Consider the following 27,366-nt stretch of genomic DNA (forward strand, 5'->3'; position numbering starts at 1 on the left):
GCGGAGCCGCAGCCCCGAGCCCGAGCCCGAGCCCGGGCCGGCGGCTCCGGGAGCCCTGCGGAGCGCTGCGGAGCGGCCCCGGGGGATGCCCCGCGGCGGACAGTAGCCCGGCCGCCCGGTGCATGGCACAGCTATGGAGGTGGTGGACGAGACGGAGGCTTTGCAGCGCTTCTTTGAAGGTAAGCGGAGCCCCGGGGTGGTGGGTCCCGGCCGGGCTCGCATCCTCCGGGCCCCGCGGAGCCGCCCCCGGGCTGGCAGCGCCGCGCTCTCCGCCCGCCGCCCCGCGGGGACCGAACCCGTGCCTCGGGGCCGGGCTCCTGGCAGCCACTTCGGCGCAGGGGTCGAGGCTCCTGCTCCCCCCCTCGGCTCGCCTCGGGGCCGAGTTTCTGCCCCCCCGTGTTCCCCGGGACGGGGTCCCCGTTGAGAGCTTCAGCGGGGACGTCGCCCGTCTTCGGCGCCCGTCGGGGGGCTGGCAGGGGACCCTGCACCATCCCTCAGCCGGTGTCTGCAGGGCTCTGCCGTCCGCCCGCAGCCCGGACCCCATCACAGAGCGCAGCCTCCTTCACCAGAGTGCGAACTGGAGGCAGCCCAGTCCAAAGCCCAGGGTGGAAAAGTGATTGCAAAGAGAATTTGTCAAGCAGGGGTGAGACGCGGTTGCTCGCTGTGCCGCTGGGACCCTCATGCCCTTTCTTGTCCCTCCCTTGGCTCAGCGCAGCTTCTCCCTGGGCCGGTTTTGTTGGCACGTTCCTCTCTTCCTGGTTGACCCTCGTTGCTTCTCTTCCCCGCTCGCTATCTTTGTTTCTCTCCCTTCGGTGCTGTGCCCCACGCCGTGTGCCCCTTGTTTTCTGGTGGGCCCGTTCCCAGGCGGACGTTTCGGTTGTGTGGGCCGTGGGCCCGTCGAGGGGCGACAACACACCCGTCCCAGCGAGGCTTCGTTGCGTCAATGGGTCCTGGTGCTGGTGGCAGCACGGCCTGGGGCTTGGCCCGTAGCTGGCAGAGAGCTGTCTGCGTGCACGGGTCAGGTCTGGAGCGTGGGACCCCCCCAGGGGTCCTCGTGCTGTGCTTTGGCTGCAGGGGCACTGGGCAGCGTGCTGCCCGCTGCACTCGCTCTGCACCATCAGGGTGGGAGCACCACAGCCCCTCCGTTCCTCTGGCTGGCGGGAGGACTGGAACTGTGGAGGGAGAGGAAGGTGTGCCACGAGCAGAGGATGCTCTCCGGAGAGGCTGGGACCGAGCGGAGGCTCGAGCTGCTCAGCGCGTCTCCTCAGAGGCCCAAGCATCCCCTCTTTGTTCCAGCCGTGGTTCTGGGTTCCTGGGAGCGACAGGATTAGTGAGGACAGAAGCCTTGCCACACGGGTTCTTATCATGTGCTCCCAGCCTGTTTTCTCCTCAGCCTTCAGGGGGCTTGTTTTGTTTTGGGGTTTCCACTGGGACCGAGCTCCTAACCCTGCCCACCCACCTGCTGTCCTCAGCACACCGTGTGCCTCCCCAGCACCCCACGATGCCCTCGCTCAGCACCCAACGTTATCTACAGGCATTAAGTTTCAGCTGTTTGCCTCTTGTTTTTGCTTGAAAAAGTGGAATCTCTCTCTCACTCTCTCCCAGAGCATCTTTTCTTAGGCTGGAGGGTTTCTTTCTTTTTCTGTCCATCTGACTTTCTTTCCAGGTGCTGTAGGTGACCCTGCTTGAGCAGGAAGGTTGGACGAGATGGCCTCAGGAGGTCCCTGCCAGCCTCAGCTATCCTGGGACTCTTCTTCTCTTTATCTTTCCTTCTTTCTCTTTGTTGTATTTGTCTTTCTCTCTTTTATTTTCTCCCTCTTTCTGTTGTAGTTCTCTTTCTTTCTCCTTCTTGAACCAAAAACATCTTGTCTGTGTAAAAACAGAGAGTGAGGAAAACCAGGGCTGAAAGAGATGTCTCCATCTTTGCTATTCGCTTACTTGTGTGTCTTCCTTTGAAGAACTTCTCTGAGCTTAGCTTTTTCGCAGAGCCCAACGTGGCTCTTTACACGGTGCTTGAGAGCGAGAAGGGAAACGGGGAGAAAGTCTGAGCGCGAAGGGTTGCTGCTTGGTTGATGCAGCGAGGTGAAGGAGCGAGACTCTTCCCTCTTGTGCACGCTTCCAGTAGTGGTGCTCTGAAGGAGTCAGCGGCCAAACTGACCCTGTTATTTGGAAGTGTAGGGCAGCACCTGAAATGGCCAGTCCTGCAGCACAGAGTTGGATTTGCCCTGGAATCTCAGTGTGTGGAAGGATTAATGGTTCCTGGATGTGTAATATAACGATGAACAAAGGACCTATTAGAGTTTATTAATTTATAGGGCTAAATTTGTTAGTGGAACTGGCTTCCTCAGTACCCTATAACTTCTTCAAAGGTGTGTGCTGTTCCCCTTCCTGCAGGGAACACGTGTTCAAACTGCAGTTTTCTTTTATAGCAAAATCTTTTTTCTTCTCACAGATCATCTTCTCTCAAGTGGAGATTTCAAACTAAAGGATCCTCTTCCTGTACACTGAAAACCCTGAAATAATTAGGGAATTCCCTTTCATTTGTCTGAAGCTGGTTTGCACAATACCTGAGTCGGCTGCAGGCAACCGCACCATATTTAAGAGTAATCCTTTAGTGCTTGAGCAGCGCTCGGTATTTCAAAGTGTCAGACAAGGATTAACTGGTCTCTCGCAGACTTTTGGGGAGTGGGGGCTGTGCTCGCCCGAGGTGTGGCAGAGAGCTGGTGTCTGCTGAGGGCAAATCCTGGTGCGTGGCTGCGGCGACGGTGCCGTGGCTCCTGGCTGCAGAGTGGGGCTTGTCTTGGGGAGCAAACACACCCGAGATCCGGGGTCCTGGCTCTGGTCTTCTCACCTTCAAGGGATGGGCCCTGATTTTCATAAAGCAGGCTCTGGGCGTCTGCTGGGGCAGGGTATTGTTATTTCCCTGGGGTGTAGTTGTCTGCTCTTTGACAGCGAGATCTGAGACTGCACAAGGATGGAGAAGCAGAAGAATGATGTGAACCGTCTAGGACTTTGCTCTGATGTTGGGAAAGGACTAGGAGAAAGGTGAGGAGAGCTGCGGGCAGGCGGCTGGGAGAGCTTTAAGGAGAGAGTGTGGGATGCTGGGGGTTCTGGCACGGAGGTAAAGGAGCTCAGTTTGGTCTTTCCATAGTATTGGGAGTGTTTATCCAGAGCGCTTGTATTTTGTATCAAAGGAAAAGTAGGGAGTTGAAAGTGTCTGACCCTTGGCTGGCATCCTGCGAGAAACCTTACCTTCCTCCCTGCCTACCACTCGCGTAAGGGAAACAGTTACGACAGAGCTCAGCTATTCGGGATCCCTCTCTCTCTCGGCTAATTTATGAGATAAGAGGTTGTTAAAGAATGTATATCGGGAAAGATGTGCAGAGCTGGGCTTGGGGGGCAGGGGAGTGGGCGGTTTGGCAGATGGCTGCACGGGGATAGGGCAAGAGATGGAGAAGAAATAGCAAATGCAAAGAGTTTAGAGGATTTTGAGTTGAACTCCAGTTGGGAAAGACAGTAAAAAGGGCTGGATTTTCAGTGAGAGCCGTGAAATGCAGCAGATTTATCTCAGTCCTCACGATGTTTTGCTGTGCACCAGTGGCTGGACCAGTCGGAAGCGGGATGGCTGCATGTCTGTGTGCCCCTGCGCACAGGGCGCTGTGCTCGCTGCTGGGGCAGTCGCTGGAGTCTCCCAGCTCAGGGAGCAGGCGAGCACCGGGCGGTTTATCAGTGAGGCAGCAAGTGTGTTTGTATTAGTGAATGTTTTCACCCGTAGGAGTGCTTGCATATGTGTGTTAATGGTATTGGTTCCTTTCTTGGTGATTTTTATTGTGTGTTACGGAGCACTTTCCACGTGTGCGTAGGAAATGCTGCCCTGCAGGAGGAGGTCAGGGCCATCGCCCTGTCTTCCCTGGGTGCAGAGAGAGGAAACGAGGGGGCTGAGACAGAGAGCTGAATCCAGGACTTGTGGGTTCGTACCCTGTCCGCCGTGCTGCGTCATGAGGGCTGTGTCTGCGTGCTGCTTGGGTGTGCTGCACGCCCGCACGGGGATCTGCTGATGGGCAGGAACCAGCAGAGGACTCCACCAGTGAAGCTTTCGCCAATGTGAAACTGCAAAGCAGTGAACCCGAGAGACAAGGAATCGTTCTTTCTTCTTCAGAGCTGGCCAAAATGCTGGGGAAGGCGGCCCTGAGCTGGAGGGGCTCTTGCTGCTGGCAGTGCTGGTGACCCCCGCTGTGAGTTACAGCTCACCGGGGACTGCTGAGCACAAGGCGACCTTGTTTCTGCTGGGGGACAAACCTTGGAGGAGTGCACAAAAGAGCTGTAGAGAAAGAAGGGGCTGCTTTGGAGGCTTCCTGGCTATTTAGGAGTGCAGAGAGGAGACTGGTGGTCTCCTGTGGCTGAGAAGAGTGGTGGCAGAAGGGACAGAAGCCGGCCATGGGCCAGGACAGCTGTCCCCATGTGCATTTTTTGACACCAGGTCTTGACGTAGTGATGTAACTACAGAGGATCAGAGTGGTTCCTTTGAGTTACAGAGTGGAATGGCTTTTTGTGAGCTGGGTTTCATGTTCGCTGTTCAGCCTCTGCCTGTCCAGCTGCTGTCTGCCCTTGCGTCCCTGAGTGCATCCCAGAGCTCTGTCACCGCGCTGGAGCGAGGCTGACCCACAGTGCTCGTGCGGAGCTCTTTGGCCTTACAGGAGTGAGGGGAAGCACTGGTGAAAGGCTGTGGAGAATCACAGGCTCCATGTGAAAAGCATGGTGTGATCTTTGCTGTGCATTGCTCCAGGTGCTCCGTTCAGAGACCTGGCTCTCAGAAGGGTTGGCCAGGGAAGTGGTGGCTTTGCAGTGTGACCATCTCCCTGGGGCCGGGCTGGCGCAGCGGGGAAGGTAAGAGGCTTTGTGCGCAGCGCTTTGCCGAGCAGAGTTAGCCCGTGACAGAGTGGTCCTGGGGAACCTGGTACAGCACAAACACATGACCATCCCTCCTGGTAATCCCCTCGCAGGCCCAAATCCCAGAGTGCAGCAGCAGCAGCAGCCTCCCAGCCTCCTCCCTGGCCCTCCCACTCTTCCCTGGGGGAATAGAAAAACCAGCAGGCAGCAGCCCTGGGACCTGGACAAGCTGAGCTAGGCAGCATAATGACAGAGGGGGTGAGCAGGGACACGGCGGGAGCTTGACATCTGCTCTCACCATGCTCAGGATGCGCTGGATCCGGGCAGGTAACTGCACAGATCCCTCCTTACCTTCCACAGCTCAGCTTTCTTTCCTCTCTGCCCTCTCCATCTCTTTTTCCAGCGTGATTTATTCGCTGGACCTCCCATCTCTGCCCTCCATCTCCATCTCCCCAGCCTGTCCAGCCTGGTGTCTGCATCCGCTCAGCACATGTCCTGAACGAGGGCAGGTAACATGAGGCTGCTGGGGAGCACGGCTCCATCCCAGGCCGTGGGTGCAGGAGGGAGGAAGAGAGGAGAGAAAAGCGTTCTCCTGAGCCCTCTGCAGCTCTGGGAGGCGTTCCTGGGCAGAGGGAGCTGCTACCTCCGTCCTGGCAGGTCCAGCAGCAGGAGGTCCTGAGAACCTTCAGCCAAAGCACTTGTCCTCGTCTGCTTCTCGGGGCAAGGCTGGCGCCTCCAGAGCGGCCTTGTGAGTATGCTGGCACTTCCCTGGGGGCATCTCTCTCTCCTCAGCTTCCCCAAAGCTCCTGGGGGAAAAGGACGGGGGATATCCAGATGGAGCGAGGCCAGGGAGCTGCTGGTAGGAGGGCGGGTCCCCGAGGATGTCTGATAAGGGGTGGGTTGTGATTCAGACAGCGACGTGCGCCCACGCCCGCGGAGGCTCAGTGGGGTCGGCGAGATACTTTGCCCGTGCTCTGGTTAATGTGTCCTCCACAGGCCGGCGTCCTGCGAGCCGTGGCTGGACAGGGACCAGGCAGGGCCTGGGAGGAGAGGAGGTGGCAGCGAGAGGGGGGCATCAGGGAAGATGAAGGGAAGTGTGTGGAGGTGTGAGCGGGCTGGTGGAAACGGGCGTGCTGGTGACTCAGAGCTGACCTGGGCTGCTCCCAGGCTGGGATTGCACAAGGGCTGCTGAGGGAAGGAGATGGCCGACAGGAGGGGGAGGACTGGGGTCTGGTAGGACTGAGGGAAAAGTGCCTGTACCATGGAGCACAGATGTGATCTCTGCTTTCCTTGGTGCTGCCCTTTCGTAGAGGTGTTTGCAGGGGGTGTTCCTCTGCTGGGATGTCAGTGAGCTGGGCACAGACATGAGTGCAAGAAGGCAGCAGTGGAAGAGAGTGGTTCAGGTCTTTTGGAGAGCAGATGTGGATGTGGAAGCTCTCACATGGCTTTGGGGGGCACAAGGGTTAGGACTACTGATGTGAGTAGGATCTAAGCATTTAACCTCCTGCCCAGGAGGTTAAAGCCAGCTTCCCCCTAAGGTACAAAGCAGGAGCTGGTGCTTGAGAATCATTCACTGAGCTCAACCTGGGATGTGTGCTGGCGTCTGTCCTGTGATATCTCACAGAGAGGCCCAAGGGACTGTAGAGTCTGGAGGAGGAAAGCTTTCATGCACAACCAGCACCACCAACTTCTCCAAAAGCCCACCCATTGCCCATCCATGTTTTTTGGTGTCCGGACCCCCCAAGGAGCAGGGGCACCAGCTGCTTTGGCTTCTTCACTGGAATCAAGGCTGCTTGCAAGGTAAGGGAAGAAAAGCAGATGTTGTGACCTGGAAACATTCACTTGGAAGTGCAGAGCATCTCAGCAGCTTCCTGATGAACTCTGGGGGCTGAGGAGAGATGGTGAAAGCCTCTGTGGAGCCCTGGAGCCTCCTCTTTGGTGTCCTGTGACCAGTGACCTGCCAGCTGCACAGAGCTGTAGGCAAGGCAGGGTTTCTCTCTGCCCTCTCACTTTTCTGCTAGAGCAAAGCGTTTGCTGGGGCTGGCTGTCTGGGGCCGGACTCAACCCAGTTGCTGTGTTGCTGGCTGCAAGGACCCTGGGATGGAGCATCCACCAGGTTAGCGCTGCAGAGAGCTGGGCACTGCCTAGACGTACATCCCTACCCGAGTGGTTGTGGCCTCTTCTTATTTTCTGCTTCCACACCACTTTTTACCCTGCTGTCACTCTCTACCCATGGTCATTTGGTGAGAAATAAAACCAGAAGAAGCCTGTTGAAGATGGAAGTGAGATGGGACCGTGCCGCACTTGTCCTGCTCTGCTCTGCAGCCTTGTGGCTGGGGTGAGACCGAAACACTCCTTGGAGCTGGGAGCTGTGCCAGCATGGTGCAAGGCTGTGTGACCTACGGACCCCTGGCCCACAGCAGTGCTGTTGGAGTCTGCCTGTCCTCGGTGCCACCCTCACAGGGTCCCAGGCCGTGGCTTGGTGTCCCCACGGTGCACCTCTGCCTGGGATTTCCCTGCTCGGGGTGGTGTTGCTGTGGCAGAGCTCACTGGGTAACCCCTTTGCCTCTCTCCAGTGGTGTTGCTGGTAGGGGCTTGGACTTTGCACCCTCCGATAAGCTAAATGTGTCTGAGGAATGATTAACTAGCATGTGCGTTGCCAGAGGACAGGGGAGCAGCTGTGACTGGAGACACAAACAGGAAGGGGCTTGTGGCTCTTGGGCCCAAGCTGGTGCTTGCCATTGCCTCTCCTGTGCGCCCGCTCAGGGGGCAGCATCCTGCAGGAGAGAGATCCTGCACCGTGATACCTTGGGCTTTTCCAGAGCTCGGGGTGGACAGAGAGACGAGCCTGTCGGACCAGCAGGGGAGGTGCAGAGCCCAGAAGAGGAGACCCTTGTGTGTGGGGAGAAAGGGTGCTCCTAGATGTAGGGGGTGGGTTGCTTTGGACGCTGTGCTTGGCTACCTGTTGGCTCCCACATCGGGTCTCATGGATACAACCTCTTGCTCCTCCTGACTGGCATGCTTTAAACCCTTGCACATCCAGCACGCCTTCCTTCTAGCATGCCCCAGGGCACGTTCAAGGCATGTTTGAATGAAAGGCTTCCTTCCTGAGGGAAAGTGCAACGTGATACTCAGGGTCTGCGCTTATCTCCCTGAACTTTGTTTTGATGCCGGTACGGAAAATGGCGAAAGGGAGGTCTAGGAGCAGGGCTGCGGGGCTGGAGAGAGGGGCAAAGCAGAGAGAGACACCAGACCTGCTGGGGAATGAGAGCAAACACTCGCTGGCTTTGCTGGGGAGGAGGGCTGGTTGGAAGGGCCAAGACCGGAGTTTTAAATAGCCTTGGTGTTGGGATTTGAGGGCAGAGGCTAGGGGGAACCAGGGGGATGAGGTCCTGGTGTGGTGCCGCACAGCTGTGATCATAACCCATGACGTGTCCAGGGCTAGGGCTGGTGTGCAGGGCTGCAGGCAGGGGTGGGAGCCATTCCCTCTGGTGCTGCATCATTGCTTCTCTCTCACACCCCAGTTGCTGTGATGGGCTTAGTGGAAGAAGAGCTGGCATCAGTCTGTGGTGGTTAAGGTTTTCCTAACGTCTCTAGACTGCATAAACTTTTCCTTTTTCCCCCACTCTTCCCTTTCTCCATCTCTCATCCCTTTTGCTCTATCAAATCCTCTTTTCTTCTGCAGCTCTCATTATTCATTTGCAGTGTGTTGAAGGAGATGTACTGAATTATGCCCTAAGTAGTCACAAACCGCATCACTGGGAAGAGCAAAACAAGCGGGGCTGTGATTGCAAACCAGTGCATAGTGTGAATAGAGACTGAGCAGGCTAGCTGAAGCAGAGTTGGAAGGGACCAGAAGTGAGTAAGGAGCTGATAGGCACATGCAGTGCCAACAGCCATGGTCTAGCCTTTGATGTCTCTGATTTTTATAAAAGGGTGATGAAAGCAGTTTTTTCTGGGACTGAATTTTTCTTCTGTAGGCTCTCCTTCTCACCCTAACATTGCAGTGGTGTATTGCCTCGTGAGACTTGGAGTGCCAAACAGATCTGATTTCCTTCTCCAAAGAGAAGATGATAGTACTTGATGCGGAGGAGATGATGCAGAAGGTGTGGGGTGGGCATGGGACAGGATCTGGGGAAGACACAGGCAGTTCCCCAAAGAGTTGGAAGCCTAGGTCCTATAAGCTGTCTGTCTGTCTGTCTGCTTTAACGACAAGGACTGTAGAGCGTGCAGAGCCGCTCTTGCTTGCAGCCTTGAGGAGTGAACGTTGCATAAAGAGAATAAAACTTAATTTGGAACATGCAGATTCACTTGGTTTGTATGCCTGACAATACTTATTAATAAACAGCTTTCATTTATAACTTTTACTCCGTTGGGCGGATTACAGCTAACTGCTGGAAATCCAGATAAACAGGAAACCAAACAATTTATCAGTGAGCTTGATCTCGGCTTATCTCTTCTGTTATGACAAGCAATGGTTATGGACATTGATTCAATAAAGCACTAAAAAGCGCGCTTTGACTTTATTGGAAATGAAACACCTGCTTAAAGTAAAGCAAAAGCCTAAGAAGGGCATTATAAGGGCCATCAAGCCATTTCACAGTCGGCTGCCTGCTGACAATATGATCCATGCTCAGCTCAGTGTAAGAGCAGAAACAGTCCTGTCCCTGACGAGATCCCATCCGAATCGAAACCTGAGGTCAGTGGGGAGTTCTGGGTGGGCAGGAGGAGGGCACCCGTCCATCTCCCCTGTTTTGGTTCAACCCTCATGAGGGGTTGTTGGGATGGACAGCTGGATGGTGATGAGTTTTCACATGCAGCATAGTGGAAAACAGAGAGGGGAAAGAGGGGTGATAAATGATGTTTCACAACTAATTTCATTGTTGGCATTGTGGGAGCTGAAGGAACACCAGATAGAGCAATGCGGGACCTGCAGACAGGGCTTCTTGTCCTGGAATGAAATGTTCAGCTGCTGGAGGTTTTGCAGGGGCATGAGAGGGGAAACTGGTCAAAAGTCAACGCAGTCTAACAGGATGCTCTTCTGGAACATCAGGGCAGGGACCTTTTCTGCTCCTCTGCTTTCAGACACAGACACTATGTCCCTGTTACACTCAGGAGGTGTCTGTGGTTGAAACACATCATGGATGGTCACTGATAGATGTTTGTACTGAAATTTACAGCTTTTTAATGTGACTTTTCAGCACAGTTCTCTTAATTTAGCCAAGGCACAAATAAGTCAGTGATTGTACCACTGGGCTGTCCAGAACCTGCCGTGTTTCACCCAAGCCAAGTCTGGCTTTGAAAGAGATGAGGATGGTACCGGTGACGGTGGGCTGTGGTGGTTTGCAAGCCTGGTACCAGACACCACAAACGCTTGCCCCCCTTGGTGCAGAGCAGTGCCTCACCAGGCACTCACAGTGCTTTTCACTAGCAGAGGTCTGGCCCCTCATACACAGGCTGGCGTGCTTTCAGTTGGCTCTCTGAGGGGGAGTGGTAGTGAGGTTTTATTTAGCTTTTTATGTCAGCCCTCTTCTCTGCAGTTTGGGAAACTAAACCACACAGAGTAAGTATTGAGAGCTAGATAGGAACGGGATGGAGAAAGTTGGTCGGATGTGTCCCTATTTTGTGTTTTGAGCTGGCGACGACCAGCCAGTGAACAATTCACGGTAGCAAATGGGAAGGGGAATGAGCTTCAGGAACATGGGCTGCTCCCAGATGATGGTCACTGAAGGAAACGTGTGGAGCTCTCTCTTTCGGCAGGGCTGAAACCCAACTTCTGTAGAATTTGTGCAGTGGCCAACCTCTTGTTTAAAGGGGTCAGGGTGTTGGTTATTGGTTTTTGTCAATGCAGGAGAACAGCGTTAAATCTCGTTTTGCTGTTCTGCAATGTCATGGGACTGTTAATAAATCCAGCAGCCTCGTGTCAGTGAGCCTCTGGGAAGTTTGAGGTGCTTGCCCTCACCACTGGCTGCACGGCAGCTCTTCAGGCTGGTGGTGAGAGGCAGGCTCTGCCCTCAAGTTGTGATGGTCCGGGTGGAAGATGAGCCTCGCTACCTACAGAGACAGCTGAAGACTGCCTGGGATAGTGACCTCTCGCCTCTGTTCTTAGCGCTACTTGCACCTCTTTCCTTGCTAATTTAATAAGGCCCAGGCAGTGGCAGCATCTTCTGATAGAATTACCTTCTGGTATTTCCTACTTCGGAAATACCCTTTCTTAAAATAATGATGCTTAACTGAGTTTCAGGCCAAAGAGGACTATCAGCTCTTCTAGCCTGACCCATGCAACAGCCTTGAGCAGCACAACCTCCAGATAAAGCAGTGGAGGAACAATGGGATGGTTGTGTTTGCTGCCAGTGAGAATTTACCCACGATATTGATCCGAGCCTTGCTGGGAGAACTGTGGGACTTCTCATCATGTGTGTTTGTGGGTTTGTGTTTTAGCTGTTAAAAAACAAATAAATAAAAACATAGGTGTAGCTGGGGGCTTTTACAGGAAAGCATACATTCAATTGGACTGTGCAAAATAGCCTTTGCCCGTGGCTCAGCCCTGGGAGTCTGCCTGGGCTGAGGACTTCCCTGGGGGACACTGAGTCAAAGAGACTTAGTACAGATCGTCAGAAATTCATTTGCAGTAACCTTTAAAAACCTGCATTGGCGTAGTCCCCTGCAAAGACTTGAGAGGCCAGTGATCTTGGGAACTGCCTTCTCCCCTTGTGAGCAGAGATGTCGTGGGATCCAATGCTCTATGAGCCAGTACATTAAAAACAGCCTGTGGAGATTGCTGTGCTTGCTCGGTGGGTGCGAACAGTCCAGGGAAAGAGACATCTCAGCTCTCCCCTCCGGTGCGGCAGCGGGTGTGCAGGAGCAGCGGTACCTTGGACAGCAGTTACTGTCCCTGCATGGCTCGTGACCCTCCTGCTGTGGCAAGCAGGATGGGGACAGATGACACAGATGACACGGGGGGCAGACGAATGGTCAGCCCCTCTGGGACAAAGGCATCCCACTTCCAGTCTGCAGGTGCAGCAGGGTGGAAGGGCTCTGGGAAGTTCCCTGAGTGGCGTATCGTGCCAAATGTCCCATCTAATTCAGCTCTCGACCTAAGGCAAAAGCGCTGACATACATGACTGGTGATGTGGTGTTGCTCTTTCCTAGTGTGTGAAGGGACTGCTAGGGGACACCCAGGGACCTGCAAAAGGGGTGTTTTGTTTAGTGACAGAGCCCAGCACACAGTGAGCTCCCCGAGGAAGCACAGCGGGTCACTGGTGGGGTAGGGCCTGGCTGTGGGTTACACCCGTGCTGTTCCAAAGGTATATTGGGGTCTGTCACAAAAGAGAGTGGGGTAACAAAGCAAAGTGGCTGTGCTGCCATGGGGGTGGGTGGGTGGCTGACTCTCATCGCTCATGCTCTTGACTCAGCTTCCCCCCCAGAACTGGTCATAGCCACCATCGCAGCCGTTCCAGCCTCTTCTGTCATCTTTCACTCGTAGCTCCTGCTGCTGTTCACAGTCAGCAAGGAGTTGTCCTGCAGCCCCTGGAGGGAGCTTAGCTCCCTGGTAGATTTTAGCACTTCTCTTGTGAGAAGCCTTTGGGCAAGGGATGAGCCCCGCACACTGTGCTGGTGCTGGGGGCAGGGGGACAAAGTCAGTGCACTCTCTGCTCCCCTTCTGTGGACAGTTCGTGAGTTTGGGAGTTGCAGTAACATGTGCTTTGAATGAATTTAGCCAACAGGAGTCCCTTGGCAGGACTGGCGAGCTACAGTGGGGATAAGGAAATAGGAAAATATTTTCCAGATTGTTCCTGTAGAGCGGAAAATCCTAAATCAACTTGTAATCACCTAGTTACCTCTGAAACCTTTACCCAGTGATGTGAGGAACCTGAATGACAATTGGTGAGCAGGCAATGGTGGTGGCCTTCTGTGCTGAGCAAGGTTGGTCTTGTCTCCTTGAGCTTCTTGTGTTTTTGCTGAGAGGCTTCCTGCTGCCTCTCTGCGGTGTGGGATTCAGGGCTCTGTCAGCCCTACAAGTAGGAGGGGCCTCCATGATACCTGAGAAGTCTAATTGCTGCTAGAGCATCGCTTTGAGGGTGGTTTTTGACAGGTCCCAAGATGGTGACCAGTAATGTTAGGATTTGTCTGTACTGCAGTCGTGCACAAGGGCCTTGGGCCTGTTACGGCTGCGCTCTGCAGGCACGGAGGAGCAGATGGGCCCCAGCTCGCAGGTTTCACCCCTCATGGAGAGCTGCTCTTCCCTGCCAGGAACATCTCCTTTCGTGGCTGACACTGTCAAATCTCGCACGCCAGCTGCCATATCCTCTCTGTGAAGCTGCAACTCGCTCCCAGCAGAGTGCTTTCTCCAAATGTGAGCTCCTACATGTGAGGATCGAACCACCACCACTCGGCCTCCCAGCAACAAATAGGCCAGGCGGGGACCTGCTTTTGTAAAGCTTCTTATATGCATCCCTGGCAGCATTACTTCAACTTTTGCCAAAGCCTCTCCAATATTTCCATATCCTCCTCTGCACCGAGCAGGCTGTGGACTCCAGCAGTGGTGTGCAGAAAGCCAGGACCATTTCTCCTATGTCTGCCCGATGATGCTTGTGCGCAGAGAACTCTGCGGTCACCACCATAGATGCCATGTCATGTCAAGGACTCGTATGGCTGTGGTTAGTCCTAAATACTGGAGCCTTTCTATTAGAAATTTTTTATACGTGTTTCCCAGCCTGTACATGCTGCATTCAGGTGGTGATTCTGGACGCTCTGTAAGAACGAATATATATATTTTTTCCTTTTTGTTGCTATCCCACCAGTCAGTGTGTCACCAACAAACTTTGCCAGGCAGAGATCAAGAGTAAGAAATGCTGAATGGCTTTGGTGCTGGTACCAGTCCTGGGGGGCTCTGCCAGTAACTACACTGCTCTTTGATGTCTTGGTATAAGCAGCGGTATTTTAGCTCTGTCAGTGATACGGTGTTTGATCTCTCTTGTGTTCTCCCTGCCAGTTCCATGCAGGGGAAGTTGCTAATTAGGATGTCGTTTGGCATTAAGTGAAATGCACTGCAGAAATTCAAGACTGTAGACCCTCAGGGCAGGGACTTGAATGGACAGCCCTGGTCCCAGCAGCCCCAGAGCATGTTGTTACAGTCACCTCACTAACAGGTGTCTACAGCAACCTCGAGATGCTGCTGGTACCACAAACACAGAGCGGAAGGACAAAAAGCATGTTTTGCAGGAAGGCTGGGCTTTTTGCACCGTTGCTGATGATGTCAGCTGAAGAGCTGTGGTTCTGCCCAGCTGAAGCTGTGTCCCTCGTTTTTTGGAAAGCAAAGCAAGGTGCACCTAGGGAAAAATAATTCCAGAGATACTGCCAGGGAGAGAGGCAGCCTGCCTTCCTGCTGCTGGTTGTGGCAGATGCTGGGGTGGCAATGGAAGGTGATAGTGAGAGGATTGCTGTGCACAGGCTGGAGACAGTCGCAGGAGACAAATAATGTCAGGTTGATGGCAGTCGAGACTGGAGGAGTTGGCCTGTGAGCAGTTGTGGCTAGAAGATAGTGAATGGCCCAGCTGTGAGATCCTTGTTCTATTTAGGCTCTGGCAGTGAATGGAGATAAGAAAGGGAGCATTCAGGTCAGCCTTCGAGGAGAGAAGCCAGACTTTTGAGTGTGGGCCTGTGGCATTGTCTCCTGAATGGAAGCGATGAAAGTCCAGACGCACGGCGCGGGGCAAGCTGGGAGTGAGTGACCTTGTGCTGGCCTGGACAGAAGGCTCTAAGAGTTTTGTTAATCTGTTGATCTAATGACTCACGCGATTCGTGTGATTTGCCTTCCCTCGTAACTTGACTGTGTCACAGCACTGGCAGCGGGCTGCCTGGTTCGCCCGGGACCTGCTTTTCCCAGCAGGTGCTGCAACATGGGAGCTGCGCGTGAACTCTGCTCTCGTGGCAGGAGCTGGGTGAGCGGCGCCGGGCAGCAGCCGCTGTTGCTGCCGCTTGGCCTCCGTGCTGAGGACAGGAGGGAAGGCTCCCAGAGGTCTGCCCAGGTTGAGGTGCCAGGAGAGGGCTCTCGGCTTGGTTCCCAGGTCCCTGACCTTCCCTGTGCATCTCTTCTGCACTCATTACTTGAATATATACCTCTCACCCGCTGTCATCTGCCCCTTGCAGCCCAGGCCGTGCTGCTATGAGGTTTGTCTCGCAGTTCTGCTGCTTTGGGTACATCTTGCCCGCCTCTCAGTGCCAGAATTTGCCTCTACTTGTCTTTTGTGTGGACACTGCTCATTCTGTGTGTTGGGAGCCATTCTGCCTCCAGGCACACACGCAGCCAGTGCCTCCCAAAGGCTGACCTCCTTGTCCTCTAGTGCCTTTGAATATTCTGTGCTGCCCTCCCCACCCCATGTCCTCCAGCAGCATGCCAGGCACCTTCCCTCTCTTCTCTTGCGCTGCTCAGGACAGCGTGCTGCTTTGAAGTGAGACCCAGAACACACAGAGAGCCTGCAGGGTGGATGGGATCCAAGCGGCACGTTCCGTATCTGATTTGTATTGTCTGGTAACTGTTTGCTAAATCCCTGGTGCGGGAGCTATGTTCCAGTGCAGGAGAAACCTCACAGTTGGTCAGAAAATACAAACAGCAAGTAAAATAAAAATAAAATAAAATAAATAACAAAACAAAACCACAAAACAACATTCAGTCTGAAGCCTATATGGAAATAGCCGGTATGGCAATAATCTATAATTTTCTTTCATTATTTATTTATTTTAAATAACTATTTTAATTGAGCCTTTTTTATTATTGGCTAGAGAAGTTTAGTTTAGCTCTGGAAAAGGCAAAGTATGAAGGCGACTGAGCTAATCCATGAATGCCTTGCTGAAAAGTAGCTTTCTTAGAGCAGAAGGTTCTTCAGTAGGTAAAGATATGGAGATAAATCATGCAAACTGAGACAAGGAAAAAAGGGTGCAGGTTTATTAGTGTCTCTTCTTCCTCAGGAGATGAATTGATCTGATGAAGCTTAATTCAGGACTGCATCTGTCCAAAGGATGCGTCCAGTGCAGTGAGAAGTTCTGGGTTTGGTGGGGGACACTGAGTAAAATTCTGTGGACTTGGGGATATAAGTCTGTATTGTCTTAAGATGAATGAAGTCAGAGAAATAGTGTTTACAGCGTCCTTCAGTCCATCCCTCCTTCAAGAGCACAAGAAGGGCACATCAGCTCCTGAAGCAGTCCTGAACCGGACCCAACTGGCAGAGCAGGAAGATTCATGCTGGGCAACCCCACCACTGCTCTCTAGGGCAGCGTGCACCCGTGGCAGTACCTACAAACACGCCGTTCGTACTCTGTGGCTGCCAAGCAAGACTTGGGGTGCTGAAGCAGGATGCATTGAATCTTCTTTCCTCCTTGGGGAAAGAAATGACTGCCCTGAACCCGTCTGCTTCTTTTGGTCGTGCTGCTCTGCTCTTGGGACCTGGGAAGTGGTATTGGGTCTTGGGAGGTTTGTGCCACCAGTGAAGCAGAGGTCAATGAGGACTTTCTGCAGTGATGGTAGGGGAAACCAGCGATAAAAGAAGCTCTTGGTGCCCTTTGTGGTTTTTGCAGGAGTGTTTCTGGAGCAAATGCTATTGCCATATAGTGCCGAGAGCAAATGCTGCACAGTTGCATGTCCCAGCAGTGTGAGAAGGAAGATCTCAATGACCCGATGCTCCTGTTTGTGAAAGATTGGTTGCACAAAAGCAGCAATGCCCTCCCCAATCCCTGGCAGAAGTCCCATCTGGATAAAGAGCTCTGCCTTCGTACACTCAGCCTCCTCTGGAGGCTGTCCAGGCCGGACAGGAGGGACCTTGTTGCCTCCCAGCTAGAAGGGAGGAACGAGACGCCTGATCTGGACATGGTGTTCCTGGCGATGCTTGGCTGCCTGTAGGTTTGTATTCTGTTGCTGTTTGATTGTTCAACTTCACGCCCAAGGTTTGTTTTGTGCTGGGGGGCTTCCATGGGAAGCAGCGCAGCTCCAAGTCCCGAATCTCCTGTGCAGGTCTTCATAACAGGGCTGAAAGTGGGCCCCAGCGTGGCTTCTGGACCACTGAGTTTCCTCAAAGCTTTTCTAGGAGCCCGGCAGTGCCAGTGGCCCTGTAGCAAGGTCAGTGTCCAGGGCTGTGTCCCTGGGGCACTCTGCCTGGCAGTAGCAGGGCAGTGACATTGCACAGGCACCTTCTGCCAGCCTTGTCAAGTCCCTTTGCCTCCCTGACTCTTTATTTCCTTTCCCAGTCACTGCTGACCATGGCCCGGGGCACTGGGTCATAATCTCTGCTTAATGTCAATATGTAACTGGCATATCCTTTTTTTTTCATGTATCGCCAATATGTTTGGATAATAATTCTCATTGAAGAGAGCTTACACTGACAGGGAAGAGAGCTGAGCCAGGCCTTCACGGATGTCACCCGACAGAAGCTCCTGTCCCCAAAATTTGATATCTATGTATAGCCAGTGGCTGAGAAGAGCAGCACAGCTGTGGTTTCTGTGCCAGAGCAGAAGCTTTGGCTTAGAGGTCTCCTTTTTTCTGCCCTGTCCTTCACCTGAGGCTGGGCAAGCGGAGCTGTTGCAGCCCGACTGCGGGAGCCGTCAGTGCGCTCGGATGGAGTGGCCTTCTCTGGTCCTGCTGTCCTCCCTGCCAGCCCTCCAGCACCCTCAGCCTGGGGAGGGAGATAAAGGCGTTATCTTCTGCCTCTGGTTCTCCAAACAAACAGGGCAATGTGCCCCCCTGGGCAGGCACCTTGGACCCGCCAAATGGCGATGCTTGTGTGGGTGCTGCTGTTTCTGCCATCTTAGCGCATGAATTGACAAGCAGGGCATTGACGGCAGCAGGGACACACACAAACGCTCCACTGTGTCCCCTCTCACACCTTCCCCTCCTCCTCCTCGGCCCCGATGCCCGGAGGACAATGGCTCTATCCAAGCCAAGGTTCACAGCTGGCAAGGGCGGAGGAGAGGCCAGGACCAGGGTGGGGAGCCGGAAGGAGAAGGGCCTCGGGTCCGGAGGGATAGCGGCTCTGAGAGGGAGCGGACAAGGAGAGATGGGAGCTGGGGAAATTTGGGAGGGCCTGGAAGAGGGAGAAGGTGCTGACAGGCGGAGAGGCCAGAAGGAAGGTGGGAGGAGGAAGAAGAGGGTCCAGGAGGGAGGATGGGGCTCACTCACCTCTTCTGTATGGAGCCACTTGCCTTTTACTGCAAGGCTCCTTGAGGGACATGCCCTTGCCCTGCTGTTGTGTAGAGTGGTGCTTTCCTTTGACTCCTCTTCTGCCTTGGGATGTCTCGCCACACACCTTGTCTTCCCCAGAACCTGGGAGAGAGGATGTTATCTCTATCTGTATACCAATACAGGCTTCATATACTGGCTCATATCACCTCCCTACTAAGAGGTCAGGAGTAGCAACAGGTATGGGAGGAAGGGTTGCTGTGGGCCTGAGACAGGACACGTCAAACACTTAAGGACACTTCCTGGCTTATCTGAAGACACTTTTGTCAGATCTATTCTGTGCACACAAGCTAAGAAGATGTGGGCCTGTGTGAGAGCAGAGGGGGGATTTCCAGGTGATGTGGGGCTGCTGCTGCCTTGGCATTGGGCTGCAGCCCAGCGATGTTTTGGTTGCACTTTGTAATCTGGGAGGTTTGCTGCTGGCTCAGTGTTCACCCCAGTTGTTGCTCCAGGGTCTTTCTGGCCATTGTAGACCCTACAGCTCTTTCTATAGCACTTGGAATCCTGAGCCTTGGCTAAACCCCACCTCTGTGTCAGTGGGGATGAAGGAGCCGCCCCGTTGCTTCAGGAGGGCAGGTGATGTCCTTGGCGGTGGGCTGACAACGTGATGTCCCTGGGAGGAGATGTGGGGTAGCGTCTGTACTTCTGCATCAGCTGAGGCAGTGCTGCCCTTTGTGGTGGGAAGGGGCACCCACTGGGTTTGTGCGTGCCGGAGAAGGGTGTCTTAATGCAGCTGGAGCCACTTGGTGATGGTATGTCGGGGTGAGTAACCAGCTGGTGCAGGTCAGCTCCATTGCTCTTGGATCAAGTGAAGGTCCCCAAAGTCATGGAGCTGCATGGGTTGGCACCACATAAACGTTTCCCCTAAAGGCAGCCTGTGCAGACCCCAGCAGGCTGTCCTGGAGGGGCTGAAGGGGAGCCATGTGTCAGGAGGGGCTCACCCCCGGCGGGAGACGTGCTGCAGGTCAGGGAGGGGACCCGGGGGGCCTTTCTGTGCTGTGGGCAGCAGAGGCTTCACTCCAGGGTGGTCCTGAAAGCGCTTTAGGGGAGACGGGAGAGAGGTCTGGCTTGGCGTCCCACTCGGGTTACAGGAGCCACTTCTGCCGGGAGTGACTGGTTATCGTTACAGTCAGGTAATAAAGAGCATTAATTAAGGAGGAATGCTGGGCCCGTATCTGGGGGGAGGCAGGGGCTGCGGGGTCGCGTTCCCTCCTGCCGAAGGGGATGTGTCCCCCCTCCGCACCCTCTGGGCAGCTCTGGGTTGGGAGCGTGGCAGGAGGGGGAGCTCATCCCGCTGTCCCTTCAGCAAGGCGCGCTCTGTCCCCATGGCTGGCTGTCCCCAGCTGGCTGCTGTGTCACCCAGGCCTCTGGGCAGGGACAGAACTCCGTCGTGGCCTCCTGTCCCTCGCTGCATCCCATCCCAGGGCAGCACAGGCACAGGGGGATGCCATTCCCTGAAAGAGCAGGACAGTGCTGGGCAGAGCTGGCTGGAAGGAGCAGATCTGAAGCCAAGCGCTGGCCCCACAGCTCCCCGGGCTTAGGCGGTGTTTGGTTAGCGAGCCGTGGCCCGGATTCCTCGTGCTCGCGGCCCGGCCGGCAGCCAATCCTCCAGGGCCGAAGGATAAACACGGGAGGAAGGTGAAGGGGGTGCAGAGCGGCGTGGGGCCCCGGGAATGTGCCGATGCGGCAGCCCAGCCTGCCGATTGCACAACCTGGGGGGGAACATGGTTGGGCCACGCGCCTCGCTGCGGCACTGACCGTCTGGGCATGGTGTGCCGCTGCTGAGTGATGCTGTGCTGAACCGGGCAATGCCTGGCTGCTGGGAGCAGTGCCCGGCAGCATTTGTCCTGCTCAGCCTGGTGTGCTCCTGAGGCTCGGCGCCTGTTCCAATATGTGCTGGAGACCACGGGTATTTGCCCCCATCCTGGCCATGGGGTCAGGGCTTGGCCTCCACAGCGCCTTGGGAGCTCCTTGTCCTGTCTGGAGTGAGTGCACAGCAGCACTACAGCCCTGACGTCTGCGGCACTTCAGGAGAAGTGTCTGGGGAAACAGGCAGACCATCGGCGCAGGCGTGGCAGAGGCTGTCGCAGGTACCTTTCCTGAGCCTTTCTGTTTTGGGAGCCAAACAGTGCTGAGATGGCGGCAGAGGGGTGGAAGCGTGCAGCAAACACTCACCAGTGTCTGTGGGTTTTCATTTGTCTTCATTGCAGTCCTCTTTTCACTGGCTTTCACAGCACTCAGGGCGGGGCAGAGTGCTTCATTTCTAATTCAAACCAGCACCCCTGCGGTGGGTCCCTGAAACTGAGAACAAAAATTCAGCCTCTGGTGCATGGCTACAGTGCCGCGGGGAGGCCCTCGGCTTGGCACAACCTCTTCTCTTCCTCCTCATCGCTGGCATTCCCCCACCCTTCACTGATGTTCCCCAGCCCGTGAAAACAGTTGACCTCGTTGTCATCTCCAGGTTCCCACATCTGGTTCTCGTTAGCAGATCCCAGGATGAAGTTCCTCGGCTCTCTCCCTTCCTCCCACCCGCAGGTGACCCAGGCAGGATTATGGGCGATTAGAAGACAGGCAACAGAGCAAGAATAGGTGGGGGAGGGACTGTTATAAATAGAAATACCATAAACTTATCAGCCTATCACTCGAGGTAAATTCTGGTTTTAATCTCTCAGACCTGTAAATATGATGACTTGCAGGGGCCAGACACCTTTAACTCTTTCAGAGCCCCGAGGCCGCGTGCCCATCTCAGATGGGAAACGGGATGCAGCAGAGCACCTGAAAAGGGGACAGGGAGCACCCTGAGCCAAGAGGATGTCACCAGAAGAGACGAGCTGGCAGACTCACTCCATCCAAGCAGAGCAGTGGGGAGACAGCAGTGCAGGAAGCACCTCCGTTTGGATGTCGATCGTGTTTGGAGGTTTGGGGAAGGCAGAGAAAACCAGTCCAAACATTGGGATTCCTGACATTCTCACACGTACAGGGGCCTCTGCTCGCCCAGCGCTGCTCACAAGGAGGGTGCTGCGGGTTTAATATCTTGTTTTTCGGGCAGAGTTTACCTTTGGGGTCTCCTCCTTCCTTTTGTGAGGAAGGGGTGGAAATGCGGGGGTCAAGAGGAAGGCAGGACAAAGGGATCTGGCAGGTTTGGGAGTTTGTTTGCAGCACGGACTGAAGGAGGGCTGAAATGGAAGGTTTTCCTGTAAGAGTTTGATCTGATGAGCCTCTCCATGTCTGTACAGGGAGGTCAGCATGTTAGCAGGGGGGTTGTACAGTGTGGCTGAATTACTTGGCCCTGGTGCCCTCCTGCCCCACGATGCTCATCATGTGCAGAGCACGCTAATAAGCTGCTCTGCAAGAAGGTGCTCTTTGGGCAGCTCTGCGGGGTACTGCAGCACCTCTCCAGGCTCACTGCTCCAGGTTGGAGGGCAGAATTCGTCCTGTTGAGCTTCAGGGACATCAGCGTGTTACAGGTGACAAAACCTCTAGTGAACATTTTGGAGCAGGTGCTGGTACAGAGGCAGGGCCGTAGGGCAGGAGGTGCTACATGGGCATTGCTGCTGTTTTCCCATGGCAAGGAGGCGAATGCCGGCAGCACAGAAGCGCTTGGGGCTTCCGTGGGCTCCTCCATCTCTCTCCTGCTGGGAGAAGGGGATGCAGGAGTCCGTCTCGTGCAGGGCCGTGTGGGTGTTATGCTTCCCAGGGTCCCTGCTTCATGGCTTCCTACTCCCTCCTAATCCCCAGGTTGGAGGGGGAGGGATTGTTGTTAGTGTCATTAGGAGCTCGTGACTCTGTGGAGAAGTATTAGCTTTTAATTAATCACCTAAGCTGGCTTTTGGTTAGAGCCCGGCCTGCATGGAAGCTATGGGTAGTGGGATGTTCCTCGTGCGGGCACGCTGGCGAGACCCGCTGCCCCAACATTCCTGCTTTGTTGTAGCTGGCGTGACTGCTTCCATCCGCAGGCCAAAGAAAGTCCTTTATTTTTCAGATTTTTTTCCCATCACACATCCGCAGCCAGCCCCCCGCCATGCTGTTATCACAGCGCCACAGCTGACGCACCTCTCGCGTCAGGTTGCTTATCACACCCTTTGCCTGGGTCTCAGCTGAGCGCTCCTGAAGGTGACTTCTAAGAGGAGGTAGCAGAAAAATATCAGAGCCCAGCAGCTCTGCTGTCTCTTGAGGGCTTCCCATCCTTTCTGGACAGGTCCCAGGTTCCTCTTCCACCATGGAGAAGCTGCTGGAGTTTGTAGGTGTGAGGGGATCCTGTTAGGGTGAGACGTCTTGAGATCTTTTTATGGACAGGCTCAGTAGCTTGTGAAAAGGCAGCAAAATCGGTCAAGTGCCTTTTTTGCTTCTTTGAACCTGGGCCCCCACCCTGGGCCTTGAGATGAAGATGGGCCTTCCAATAGCTTTTGAGGTGGATGTTTGCCAAATGCATCGTGATTTATAGCTTGGTGTCTGACCAAGGGTGAGGTGGCAAAGAGGGGCAGTGCTCACCCCTGGCAGAAAGTTTTGGCCAGCGATGATGCTCACAGGGGGGAGGCTGAGGGGTGGTTTTTGCACAAGAGGTACCTTAGTGGAGCCATAGGTGGCGAAGAATCAGGAGCAGGGTATAGCGAAGATCCTGGGGCTTGAGTGAGGGACACAAGCACCCGTGGTGCTGGCCCTTAATGAGCCCTTCCAGCCAAGCACAACTCAAAGGAGGACAACTGCATGGTTGCTACCACATCCCTGCCACTTCAGGAGTTGAGAGGACGTGGCTGTCATGAAGGAGCATCTGTGGCTCTACGAGGGAGGTGCTGGTGCAGCTCAGGACCTCACAGGCTCTGCCTGCCTTGTTCTCGTCCCACTGCAGTGCCAGCCCAGCACTAGCATTGCATGTCTGTGCTCTGGATGTGTCCCTTTGTAATGAGGATTCACACAGGAGAGTGTCACCTCCTTGTCCCCGGGCTCTGCCATGGAGGCGCACGGTGCACAAAGTGTTAGGTGTCCTGCAAGGGAACGGATGCCCGGGATTGTCCCCCCTCGGCAGGGTTACTAAAGGAGAGATCCCCCGTCCGCACACACACCCTGTCCGTTTGGCAGAATTCCTGGCTGGATTTATTTCTGCCGATTTGCTTGTCTTGGTATGAAAGGGATTTGCAGAGGGGAGTGCTGCAATTGGCCGGGTGCGGGCTGAAACCCCCCGTTTTCGGTTTTGCGGTTCAATGGCTGACCTTTCCCCACCGCCTCGCCTGCGGGAGGTGGGGGCCGTGAGCAGGTCTCCTCCTGGGCCGGGGACACTGTGTTTGGACATGAAGTGTTTGGGCCTCTCGGAAAGGGCCCGTCTTCGTTATCGGAGCTGGGGGCGGCAGGGGGGGCCGGGCCTTCTCTTCCACTTTCTTGGCAGTGTCTTTGGCACCGAGGGCTGGCACCGACCCCAGAGGGCTGCAGACTCCCACTTCAGAGAGACAGATAAAGAAAGCACTTTCTGTCAACAAAACCCGGCCCAGCTTCCCCAGAGCAGGAGAGGGGAGGAGGAGCCCTCCAGGAGAAAGGAGAGGGAAGTCCACCGCTTGCCCCCGCAGGAGAGAGGAGAGGGAGGAGGGCTCCTGCGGCATCCAGAGCCGCTCCAGAGCCATCATGGCAGTGGTGGAGAAATTCCAGCGCGTTCTGCAGAGCAGAGGCAAGGGTCTAAAGGGAAGGACTCCAGCTTTCCCAAAGCACTGCCAAGCCCTGCCTTAGGGCCCTGGCCTCTGCACGGATCACTCTGTGCTGTGGCCCCTCCATCAGCCATTAACTGCAGCCCCAGCTAGGCTGGTGCCCTTTGCAGCTTTGCTGACAAAGCTGCTGTGCGCTGCATCAGGGCCAAGTCAGTGGTGGTTGGGCAAGAACTGGCTCTCGTGCTCCATGGAGCTCAGGCCTGGCTCCATGACCTCTCTTCTCCCACGTGTCCTGAACCCAGCCCCTACAAAGCCCACTTGATGCATGGCTGGACCATGCCCTGCAGGTTGCTGCAGATGAGCCCCACCTGCGTGTCCAATGTCCCGGGCTGTGTCACCACCCTGACTTGTCCCACACACACTGTTCCTGTCTGGTTTTACAGTGGGGTGCAGATGGGTATGGACAGATGGTCCTTTTCAAAACAAAGGATCTTCTCAGATTGGTTTCTTGACTCAGCAAAGGTTTTTGGTGGTGTTTCTGACCTGCACGGAGAGGGCCTTTGCCTTTCATACCCTTCTCATGGCTCTTGCTTCTGCCTCCTCTCCCCTTGCAGGCCATGACATTAATGGAGCTCTGGAGCCATCTAACATCGACACTAGCATCCTGGAAGAGTACATCAGCAAGGAGGACTCACCAGATATGTAAGTGCTTCCCTTGCTCCACAACAGAAACAGTATTCACTGATGTTTTCTGTGGAGAGGTGTTGAGCAATTTCCAGTCCTGCAATGTGAGAAATAATCTGGAAATCACTGTGTGCCCTAGCTGTATTTCTGTCCCTCCTAGAGTCCTCCTTTATAGCTCTTTATTCCCTTATTTATTTCTAGTTCTTCCTCCTATCTCTTCCCTGCTTCTTGCCTTTGAATTTCTTGTCTCTTAGCCACTGTCTTCTGTCTCTTCTCTTCTCCCTCCTTGAAGGCACTGCAAAAGACTTTTTCTGAATTCGAGCAATGTGAAAGCAAGCAGTAGCAGCTTGGTGTGAAAGATTAAATCCCCAGCACAGCATGAGTGTGGAGAAGGGAAGGGTCTCCCTGTGTGAACCGGCAAATGGGGGGGAAGACAGACCTGGGCAGCAGCCAGTGGGGTCTGGGCCATAGGTCATATGTTGGGAGCAAGGTCTTGGGCTGACGCGACAAAGCAGCTTTCTTGTGCTGGTCCATAAGGTGCAGCACAGATCCTACTGTCTCCCGGTGCCTTCAAAAGCTCTGAGGTTGGTTTCCTTGGCACTTCTGGCCTTTACAGCCCCATGGGTGGATTTTGTGCCATTGGGGTTGCATCAGTCCCATTGACCTGGGTGACCAACCTGTACGCTCTTGCTCGTGCCACCACAATGCTGGCTGTTTCACTCATCTTCTGGGTGTCCCAGATCACCCAAATGGCTCTGTCCCCACTGCTGAAGGGCTGGGTAGCGGGTGGAAGATACCGTCTGCCTGTCCTGCTGCTGAGGTTGTCCCCTTCTCTCTCTCAGCTGTTTCCCTGACATCCCTGCTTCAGCTGGCTATGCGCACCCCCAGCCCTCCAGCTCAGCTGCCATCAGCACACCTCTTCCCAGCTCCGTCGCCAGTGCTGGGCATGTCACCAACCCCGCTCCCAGCGGTTCCCTCCACCTTCCTCCCCCGGGCGGCCAGATCCCGATCCGTCATGGTCCTCTTCTGGCCAACCCTTGCGGACCCAGCTACGGTGCTCACCTCAACTGCAATAACAACAATGGCATGGTGGTGCCCAAGGGCTACCTTGGTGGCCACTGCCTAAACAACGTGGTCCCTCCAATCAAATCGGAGCCCAAGGCCTCCTACGCACCTGGGTAAGTGGGGCTGGGGTGGCAGAACGGGGGCACGTGGTGGGACTGGTGTTCCTCCAGGCTGGTGGTGCTCGGAGGCCTGAGGTAGCTTTTCCCACAGTGCCTTAACTGCTGACCACGTCAGTCTGTTTTAAGCCCTTGCTTCACAGAGAGAGGCTTTTTCACAAGCGTATGTCCTGAAGTTTCCTGAAAGGTTGTTCAGTTTGGGTCTTGTCTGTCTGCATGGATTTAGGGAGGATCAGTGACATCCCACACTTCTGCAGGTAGACAGATGACTGGGTTGTCCATGCTCTACATCTGCAAGCACGTGATGGGAGAATCATAGAATCATAGAATATTTGAGTTGGAAAGTTGGAAGGGATCCACAAAGATTATTGAGTCCAACTTCTGAGTCTCCAAAGGACTACCCCCGAAAAAAAAAAAATAAATCAGAATGTTGTGGTAAATGTTGTGGTATTGTCCAGTTTAAGAAGGAAGAGATGCAGAATACATTTGAACAAAATAAAACTCAGTTTCCAGGATGTGCCCATGACTATCCCAGGGGAAAGTGTTAACTAAGTTGGGCAGAAAGATGCATTTCTCTTGGCCTGATGTTTTAGAGACTCCACTCAAGAGGAGAGAGTGTCTGAGCTGGATTTATATTCCTTCGCAACAAGCTGTGGATGGTGAAGGGGAAGAGGATAACAGTTTTAGTAGTGCTGATGGACTCAACTGGAGAACAAGTCCTTGGAGGAGGAAGGATGCGGTTCCTGTTCCATGTGACGGCCTTGCCGAGAGCATGATGAAGTGGCAGCTGCCATCTGCAGTGATCACCTCGGTGGAGAGCACTTCGGTGTGGTGTGCCAGGAGTGTATGGCAGTGGCATCTGGGCTAGGAGCTGGCATGGTGGGAGGGGGACCTCTCTAAGGCTGCCGTCCTTTCCGTGAAGTTTTGCTGCCTGGAGATCCGCACAGAAGACTATGTCTTGTGTCTTCTTCCTCTTCATCCCTCTGGTCCATGCTGCTCCCTCCCAGCCACGGGAGAGTGAAACAAGAAGGTGATCTGAAACTGGGCAGATGGAAATCAAAGCATGCCGCAACATATCCATCAGCAGGAGGCCTCACCAGTTGGTGGTGGTTGTACCTCAAGGAACAGTGTCATGGTCCAACCCGTCCCCGTGGCACAGGAGGTGGGTGGCCATGCTGTGCTCTCTCCATAACCAGTCTCTGCCTTCTCCAGTGGAGCCTGTGGATGTAAGGGACGAAGAAACAAGGATGGGCCCAGGACTGCTCATCTCTACAAGCCCTTGTCTGGCATTTCTCCCTCTGCTGTGTGCCCTCTAGTGTTGCCAGCCAGTACGGCGTGGTGATTCCTGGCTTCGGAAGCCACCAGCTCACTGAACGAATGATTCAGCTCTAACGTAGCTTCACTGGGATGACTTTGGCCCTTTGCATGAACGTGAAAAGATCTTCCAGAATGTGACAATCTAAACAAATCTGCATGTAGTTTATTCCAGTTGCTGTATACCCAGAAGGCTGCATGTGGCTGAGTGGGAACTATACCCAAAGGTATAACGGGATGCCTTTGTCATATCCCTTTCTTCTGCATACATCTGGCATTCTCCAGGATGTGAGAATATATGAGCGAGATCATAGCACTCCTCCATTCATAAACCAGGCCTGATTACCTGTCTGCTGGCTACATGTCATCTTGACTTGCACCAGGACAACAAACTCTTCATGGAGACATCAGGAACCACTGTGGCTGAAAG

The 27,366-nt window shown here is 54.5% G+C and overlaps 1 protein-coding gene across 5 annotated transcripts in view; it reads left to right on the plus strand.

Annotated features, from left to right (window-relative positions):
* MYRF (myelin regulatory factor) overlaps positions 1-27,366 on the plus strand; it is a 62,024-nt gene continuing 34,658 nt past the window's right edge. For 2 of the 5 annotated variants that reach the window (XM_084522551.1, XM_084522553.1), the window contains exons 1-3: positions 1-179; positions 24,372-24,459; positions 25,284-25,619. In XM_084522551.1, coding sequence (XP_084378677.1) covers positions 134-179; positions 24,372-24,459; positions 25,284-25,619 — 470 coding nt within the window. In that variant the 5' untranslated portion in view covers positions 1-133. The remainder of the gene's footprint in view (positions 180-24,371; positions 24,460-25,283; positions 25,620-27,366) is intronic. The other 3 variants (XM_084522552.1, XM_084522554.1, XM_084522555.1) reach the window with 2 other exon arrangements.

The sequence above is a fragment of the Aythya ferina genome, assembly GCF_964211825.1.
Source record: "Aythya ferina genome assembly, chromosome: 5".
Lineage (NCBI taxonomy): Eukaryota > Metazoa > Chordata > Aves > Anseriformes > Anatidae > Aythya > Aythya ferina.